The 9070-nt window shown below is 47.6% G+C and overlaps 1 protein-coding gene across 5 annotated transcripts in view; it reads left to right on the forward strand.

Moving 5' to 3' along the window:
* Positions 1–2657, forward strand: part of Ndrg3 (NDRG family member 3) — a 70059-nt gene extending 67402 nt beyond the window's left edge. For all 5 annotated transcript variants that reach the window (XM_013514021.1, XM_005384731.2, XM_005384733.2 and 2 more), the window contains one exon: positions 1013–2657. In XM_013514021.1, coding sequence (XP_013369475.1) covers positions 1013–1194 — 182 coding nt within the window. In that variant the 3' untranslated portion in view covers positions 1195–2657. The remainder of the gene's footprint in view (positions 1–1012) is intronic.
* The last annotated feature ends 6413 nt before the right edge of the window (positions 2658–9070 follow it).

Raw genomic sequence — 9070 nt, forward strand, 5'->3', positions numbered from 1 at the left:
ACAGGTCCAGCTCTGGTTCCCCAGGAGGAAGAAGGATCAGGTTGTAATCTAGCCCCCTCTGTCATCCTAAGTTCAGGCTCATGGCAGCAGTTGAAACTTGATATACAGGAGCCCTCTCCCACCACCACTTGCTGATCCTCAAGATAGCCCTGACACGAGCATCGAAGGGCAGCCTTGACTGTGAGTGGAAATGTTAGCCTGGGGTCGGGGATATAGCTCAGTGGCACAAGTGCCTACATGGCAAGCACAAGGTCCTGAGTTCGATTCCCGGTACCCCCCTCTGCCCCCACAAGAAAAGAAGTGTTAGCCTGAAGAACTCTGGAGTAGTGGCTGGAGCCTCAGGATAAGCAGGCAGGTTATGCTAAGTAAGGCACTGTCCCAGCCAAGCTGGAAGGCACATAGGACCAAACTAGTGGCAGAACAGGAGTCTGGGTTCAACACCCCCAAGAGGTCTTCCCGTTCCAGGCAGCTCGTGCTTCCCACGGTGTAGAGAAGAGCTTTAGGTCTACCCGCCCTCCCCTCCCTCCCATGCCTTCCTCCTCCTCCCCAGACAGCGAGGGTACCTGTGGACACGGATGGTAGTCTTGTTGTATCGGGCTTGCACTGTGTTTGTGAAATGTCTTCATACTTGTGTGGTTTGTCTTTCTTTTCTTTTGTTCGAGTCCTGCATGCATTGCAGGTTTTGGTGACCTCCGTGGGTTCCCAAAGCCTCCTTCCTAATCACTGTATGATGACGTGGGTACAGCTAACAGGCTGTACTCAGACTCAGGGCTTCCCCTTGTGCTGTAGACTAGAAAGAGCCAAGAGTCCAGCCATACCTGGAGGACTGAAGCAGCCTTGCATATAGTCACGCACCTAGAGCAGATATGCAAAGTGGGGGCGGCTGTGTCTTGTCGTGGGTGTTATCTTAAGTGGTTTGGAAAATCCAAACATAAAGCTTTTGGTAGAACATGTGGATTAGTAGAGCTTGACCAAGGCTCCATCTTCTAGCGCTCTTGGTTCTTTGTTACAGTACCATCTGCTGGCATGACCCGGCTCGCCCGATCACGAACCCACTCCACCTCGAGTAGCATCGGCTCTGGAGAAAGTCCCTTCAGCCGGTCTGTCACCAGCAATCATTCAGATGGAACTCAAGAGTCCTGTGAGTCCCCTGATGCCCTGGACAGACATCACACCATGGAGGTGTCCTGCTAAGCAGATGCTCCTCCCCGGACCATGCAAGGCCATCCTCCTCCAGCCCACCACCCGTACACATTTCATCCGTAGACGGGCCTTCACTGCCCTGACTCATGCATGGCCGCTGAACCTTTCTCTGGTAGCCTGGATTTATCATTCTCTGCCCACCCACCCTTTTTTGTATGTACCGAGACCCACATCCATGCTATTACTGTAACATTCCAACATCTTTAATTGACCTAATTTCCATATCTTCTCTTGCCAGCTTTTTTCTGTGCTCCCTCAACTATGTATCTGATTAAGACCCTTTGCTCCCCAACTCTGTGTGTGTGCGAGCACATGTGTCCGTGTTTGTGTGTGCGTAGTTCTGTAATTTTAGACATGCTTTCTTGTAGTGCTTCTGCAAAAAAAAAAAAGGACAGAAAAGGGACTTTTTTTTGCACTCTCAATGGTGTTTTTTAAGGGAAAGGTACAGAACAGATATCTAGGTGGGATAGGCCACTCGAGTCTCTTCTGGTTCCAGGCTGGTCCACAAGATTTGCAGAATGATTTCTAGAAAGAGCCACACTGAGGAATGCGGAAAACTGTAATTACTGTTTGGACTGCTGATTGAGCTGGTGGTCAGTAGCAAAAGGGTCGGCTTTTACACAGGGAAGTGGGCAAGGGGGCCAGCTACCTCCTTTCCAAATGGCTTCTCGTAGGCAGTCGTATGAATAAGAGGGGAGAAATATAGCCTGCTGGAAGCTCGTGAGCAGTGAGGTTCTGACACACGTAAAGTTTTCTCTGAAGGCGCTGCTCGATTACTAGAATCTCGTAGCACAGGAAGTAGAAAACAAATGCCAGGCGTCCATTTTGCAGAGCAAAATGCTGTCACTACCATCTGCCTGCTGCTTTCCAGACGTGCACATGTCTGCCAGAGGAGCCTCTCAGGTGTGTGGTGGAGAGGGCTTCTCCATCTCTCGGCCCCCAAAAGGGGAGCGGTATGGCCTCAAAGCACGGCACTGGTGCGGAAATGCTTGCGAGGAGAGGAGCAGCCATTGACAGTGTCCTGTTGAGTAGCCGCAGCCGTGATTTCAGCAGACTTAATCGAAGCTAAATTAAATAGATACAGAACCCATTTCTGAGAAAGAGTCTTAATTCTATAAACTCTGGCTTGGAAGAAAGAAGGGGCCAATTTGTAAAGACAGCCCTGTCCCAGGAAAAGTCTTTTCTGCACCCGTCTGCTGTAAGGGAGGGGGTCCCGGCCAGCCAGAGAGGACTACTGGGAGGAGAGGAAAGAGCCACGGAGAGCAGCTGCCACCCAGCAGGAGCCCAGCGACGGGAGCATCTAGCTGTAAGCTCAGGGTTACACAGTTCCCAGTCTTGGGAGAAGACTTTTCACACACATTGTTTTGCTTTGTGCTAAGATAAGGAATGCGTCACTCTGTTAGAGTATGACTTTTTACAAATTATTAAATAAAGCTGTATATGTCTCATTGTTACTTGACTGCTGGTGTTATTTCTCTCAAGCCACTTACTGCGTCTGGGTCAAGGACTGAGTTACTGTATGCTGGCTTTTTTCGTTTTTTTTTTTTTTTTTTTTTTTGAGACAGGGTCTCGCTGTGTAGGTCAGGCTGGCTTCAAACTTGTGGCAATCCTCCTACCTCAGCCTCCCAAGTGTTGGGGTTACAGACATGTACCACCATGCCTGGTGTTCGATGCTGGTTCTGTGCTGTGTATTTTTACATTTGTGATCACCAACCTACTCAGTGACACTGTTTATAAGGACAGAGTGAAACTTCAGGACAATTTGCCCAGAATTATAAGTCAGTGGGGCTAGGGATTTAGCTCAGTGGCACAGGGCCTGCCTGGCAAGCGTGAGGTCGTGAGTTCGATTCCTGGTACTGGAGAAAAAAAAAAACTGAGCTCTTTTGTGAGACCCTATCTCAAAAAGACAAAAAAAAAAAAAGAAAAAAACAAAAACAAGCTGGGCGTGGTGGCGCACCCCTATAATCCCAGCACTCAGGAGGCTGAGGCAGGAGGATCGTTGTGAGTTCGAGACCAGCCAGGGCTACAAAGTGAGCTCAAGGCCAGCCTGAACTGCACAGTGAGACCCTGTCTCAAAAAGACAAAAAAAAGGGAAAAAACAGAATTATAAGTGAGTTCACTCTGAATCCTGGTCGATATGACATGCCCATGTTCCCCTCCCAACAAAACTCGTGCAAAGCTGGGCACAGTGGCACACACCTATAATGCTAGCACTCTAGGCGTTGGAGGTGGGTGGATCTCGAGTTAGAAGCCAGAACAACTTAGAGACTTAACAAGACCCTGACTCAAAATAAAAAATAAAAAAAGCCTGGAAATATAGCTCAGTGTGGAGGCCCTGGGTTCAGTCACTGTTTTAAATTTTTTTTCTTTAAAAATGAATTGTGTGAGCTGGACACGGTGGCACACACCTGTAATCCCAGTATTCAGGAGGCTGAGGCAGGAGGATTGCTGTGAATTTGAGGCCAGCCTGAGTTACAAGGTGAGTTCAAGGCCAACCTGAAGTCCATATTGAATCCCTGTCTCAAAAAGACAAAAAAAAAAAAAATCATGTGAAACCTGACAGTGCTGTTAAAGAAGCAGCTGAACTCTAGGAGTAATGTTCCCCATCTCAGCTCTGCCATTTTATGTGGAGGTGCTAGTTCCTGCCTGCGTGTAATAACCTGCAGCCACTTTTCTAGGTTCCTCCCAGTGGCTGTATTTGTACCTATCAAGAATAATGTGAAAAAAAAAAAAGAATAATGTGAAGAAGCATCATGTCCATTCAGCTTTGAATGATTCCAGGGGTTACTGCTACCATAGATACATCTAGGTTGCTGTGTCCTTGGGAGGTTCTTGTGAAATGACATGGCCCTGTCTATTCTGGTAACAGATATGAAATAAAAGCATGTAATAAATACAGTTACCACTGGGCGTGGTGGTGCACACCTGTAATCCCAGCACTCGGGAGGCTGAGGCAGGAGGATCACTGTGAGTTCAAGGTCAGCCTGAACTGCATAGTGAGACCCTGTCTCAAAAACACACACAAAAAAAGAGACAAAAGAAAACAAAAACTGGTACAGTTACCATGCTGAGGCCTAATACACAATGCCAAAGCTGGAGTTGATAGGATGGCCATGGTTGCTTTTAAAACTTACAGGGTTCTCCAGCCTTCTTGGCCATACTCATATGCTCTCCCCACCTTTGCCTTTGTCTGGAGACAGTCCTCAACTGACTATACTGACTGGTTCTTCCCTCTTCCCTCTTCTGACTTACATTTCCTTCTTCCCATTCAGTAGCCCCCACTCCAAAAAAAGTGGTTCCTTTGTGAGAAGCAGGGAGGTAAACTAAGCCAGACCCGGTGGCACATGCTTGTAATCCCAGCACTCAGGAAACTGAGGCAAGAGGATCACCATGAGTTCAAGGCCAGCCTGAATTACATAGCAAGACCTTGTTTCAAAAAGAGGTTGACTATACAAATGATTATATAAAGCTTTTGTTTTACAGGCAAAGGACATCTCAGGAAATTTCATGTTGATTTGGTTTTGTTTGTTTAAGACAGGATTTTGCATTGTAATTCAGGCTAGCTTCGAACTCACGGCAATCCTCCTGTCTCAGCATCCCAAGTCCTGGGGTTACAGGTGTATACCACCATCACCTAGCTTGAAAAAGTAGTTTCCAGTTCTTTTTTTTGGTGGGGAGGGTGCATTTTAGTATACATAATAATAATGTTCACCGTAGGGAATTTGTACCTGTAAGTTTCCACTTCTTTGAAAATCAGTGTATAACTGGGGGGTGGTGATACAAACCTGTAATCCCAGCACTTGGGAGACTGAGGCAGGAAGATCATTGTGAGTTCAAAGCCAGTCTGGGTTACATAGTGGGTTCAAGGCAGGCCTAAATTACATAGTGGAACCCTGTCTCAAACAAAAAAAGTGCATTTTTATATTTTATTCACCTTTTTGTTGAGTGCCAACCACAAACCAGGCCCTTAGCACCTTATTGACCCATTGAAATACCTGTTATTCCAATTTTATGTATGCAAAAACAGCCCCAGAATTAGTTTATAAATGGTCACAAAGCTAATAATTTGCTGTAAGGGAAGCAGTTTCATCTGCTACACTGAACACTTCTGCGAGCAAATGTGTGGGGATTTCTCCCATACCAAGACTACACAGTCTCCCATTGGACACTACACAGGTGTCCTCCCATTCAGTTACGAGTTTACCAGAAATGAGTGCAAACCCCACAAAACTGCCCCTCCCCCACGTCAGACAACAGTTGGAAGTAGTGGGTCCCCAGGTCACCTGCACTTCTGTCCAAAGTGGCTACAAATTGGGGGTTCCCACAACCCCCTGCTTAGGTGTGAAAATTTGCTGAGATGGCTTAAGAACTCCACGTTTACCAGTTTCCTATAAAGGCTGTAGATGGATAGCTAGATGGAGAGGTACACGCAGTCGGCTCTGTAAGGGTTCCAAGCACGGGAGCTGCTGCTCCCGTGGAGGTGGAGTGCGCCACCCTCTCAGCACGTGAATGTATTCCATCTGAAACTCTGAACCTCGCATGTTAGGATGGAGGCTTCATCATACAGGCATGACTGATCAGTCTCTAGCTCCTCTCCCCTCTCTGAAAGTTCCCAGCTTTTGATCACAGCTTGCTCTTTCTGGTGGCCAGTCTCCACGCAACGGCCCACTGAGAATCGCCTCTGGAACAAAAGACATTCCTATCATTCAGGAGAGTCCAGTGGATTTCGGCGCTCGGTGTCTGAAACTGGATCAGACCAATATTAGAACAAAATATGCTTCTGGCACCCCTGTTCATTAGGAAATCATAGGTTTTAGGGACTCTGGCCTGGAGTCAAGGTGGAAGTTTGATACCGGCAATTAAACCCAGGGTCTTCACACTGGGTCTTCCCAGCCCCTTATTTTTTATTTTATTTAGAAATAGGTTGTCACTAAGTTGCCCCAGGCTGGGCTCAAACTTGTGGTCTTTCTTCCTCAGCCACCCAGAGGGTCAGATACATATTTCTTTATCACAGTGGCAGATGTAGGATTCCAAAATTTCTAATTCTTAGGTGCCACCTCAGTGGGAAAGACATATGGTGGAATTTTTTTTTCTTTTTTTGTACCTTTTTTTATTTTAAAGAGAAAACAAAAACAAAAATAACAAAAACAAATACAAAACAAAACCACAGAAAAGCAATAAAAATGATACAGAATTCCAAAAAGTGTTAGGAAATTAACAATGGTTGTTGTATTACATATTGTTATCTTCAAAGTAGTTGCTCAGATTTTTTTTTTTTAAGATTGAACCCCAGGGGCTGGGGATTTAGCTCAGCGGCAAAAGCGCCTGCCTGGCAAGCGCAAGGTCGTGAGTTCGGTTCCCGGTACCGGAGAAAAAAAACAAACAAAAAAAAAAAAAAAAAAAACAAGATTGAACCCCAGACCTCAAGCATGCTAAGTCCATGCTCTACCACTGAGTTACACCCCCAGGCACTATGGTAGAATTCTTTTAAGAGCAGCTGGACAAGGTGGCATGTGCCTGTAATCCTAGCACTCAGGAGGCTGAGACAGGAGGATCACCATGAGTTTGAAGCTAGCCTGAACTACATAGCAAGACCCTGTCTCAAAACAAAAAAAAAAGACCAGAGAGGATCATTCCCTATATTCTACCTCATTGATGGACTTCACCTAGAGACCAGTCTTTAAAATTTGCCCCTCACATGAGAAGGTGTATGTCAGGGTTGTCTGGAGGCAGGAGTGTGAGTGTGGGGCACACTTAGTTGCCCCCAACAGCCTGAAGAGCTTCCTTGGAGAGGGTGCATCTCCGCTCCGGGTCCTTCAGCTCTGCGTGCCGGGTTCCTTCAGGGCTACAGCTGCCCCAGGAGCAAAGGAGAGGCTTAAGGGACAGTGGGCACAGAGCCTGGGCAGGAACAGCCCTAGCTGGCAAACCACGGGGAAGGCTGGAGAGTCTCAGCTAGGTTCCAGGAATGTTTTAGTGCAGTGGACCGTTTCGTGTTACAGAGCAGCCATCCACAGAGCAGGGTAGACAGCAGGTGCTTTTTTTTTTTTTTTTTTCTTGGAACAGGGTCTTGCTGTGTAGTCTAGGCTGGCCTTGAACTCACTTTGTAGTCCAGGCTGGCCTCAAACTTGCGGCAGTCCTCCTGTTTCAGCCTCCTCCCAAGTGCTGGGATTACAGGTATGCGCCGGGTATGACTATAAATTTTAATGAACTGCAGACAGTGCAGTTCTGTCAGATTGCTTATCCCAGACCAGTGATTCTCAGGGTTGGGTGTGTGGAAGAATCACGTGTGCTTATGGAAACATTCCTGGGCCCTACCCCATGGTGTTCCTGATTCAGTAGATCTGAGATGCAGCCTGAGGATTTGCGTGTCTAACAAATTTCCACAGTATCAGTGGTGAGGCTGCTGGTGTGGGGACCACACTTAGAGAACCACTGTCCATATGTTTTTCTTTTGTGCTACGGATTGAGCCCTAAGCATCTACTAATGAGGTACATGTCAGTCCTCCACCCAGACCTTTATATTCAAGGTGTAGTGTCCATAACAACAACATGGCATGGCCTGGCAGTTTAGAAAGGGAAAATGTTGCCCCTGAGCATGGTGGCACACACCAGTAATCCCTGTACTTGGGAGGCTGAGGCAGAGGATTGCTGAGAGTTTAAGGCAAGCCTGGGCTACATAGTGAGTTTAAGACCAGCCTGAATTACAGAGTGACACCCTGTCTCAAAAGGAGGGGGGAGAATGTGGGGCCAGGCGGGGTGGTACATACTTATAACGATCCTAGCGCTCAGGAGGCTGAGGCAAGAGGATTGCTTCGAGTTTGAGGCCAGCCTGGGCTATGTAGTGAGATCCTGTCTCAACAACAAAAAAAGAAAAGAAAAAAATGGAGGATCTTGAGCCCCACTCAAGATCTTCTGAGTCAGAATCTGTAATTTAACAAGATCCCGGGGCCAGGGATACAGGTCAGTGGCATAAGTGCCTGCCAGGCAAGCACAAGGTCCTGAGTTTGATTCCTGGTACCAAGAACTAAATAAATAAATAAAACAAGATCCCAGAAGTTCCTGTGCAAGAAGGCAAATGCTTCCCAAACATGGCAAAGGAGTCTCCAAGTTTAGATTGCTAGGCTTCCCCTTTGGGAACATAGATTCAGAAGGTAGCAGAAAACCCTAGAAATTGTTAAAATTAAATCTCTCAGGCTGGGGATGTGGCTCAGTGTTGGAGTTCCTGCTTTGCCTGCACAAGGTCCTGGGTTCAATCCCCAGTGCCCCCCCACACACGCACACACAAAAATATCCAGGCCGGGTGTGGTAGTGCACGCCTGTAATCCCAGCACTCGGGAGCATGAGGCAGGAGGATTGCCATGAGTTCAAGACCAGCCTGGGCTACCTAGTGAGTTCAATGCCAGCCTGAACTACAAAGCAAGACTATCTCAACAGAACAAACAAAATATTTCTGGTGATTACTATGGTTAGGTCCAGCAAGAAAACTCCTGTTCATATTCCTTGGTTGTGTTCCTGGGACCAGACCAAGCCACAAAAACCAGAACCATCTCCAGGATCAGGATGAGATAGTAGCTGCTCGCCTCAGAAACAGGAACTTGGGCAAGGTGGCTCCTCGGTCCCCTGTGACGCCGTCAGAGGAAGCGGGTGGTTGTGAGAACCACAGAGTCTACAGAAGCCGGCACTCCAAGAACCTGCGCCTGCGTGCCTGGCAGCGCTCAGGGCCCTGACCCTTCTGCCCTGGCTGGCTGTGCTGGGAAGGTTCCCAGTCGGAGCCTGCTAAGGGGCACAGGGCTTCTGTCCCAAGCCCAGTGTACAAACTGCCGACCACAGACATGCTGAGCTTCCCAAGCCGACTTCAAGAGCCTCT

This window comes from Chinchilla lanigera, unplaced genomic scaffold (genome assembly GCF_000276665.1).
Source record: "Chinchilla lanigera isolate Chin_1 unplaced genomic scaffold, ChiLan1.0 scaffold00021, whole genome shotgun sequence".
Lineage (NCBI taxonomy): Eukaryota > Metazoa > Chordata > Mammalia > Rodentia > Chinchillidae > Chinchilla > Chinchilla lanigera.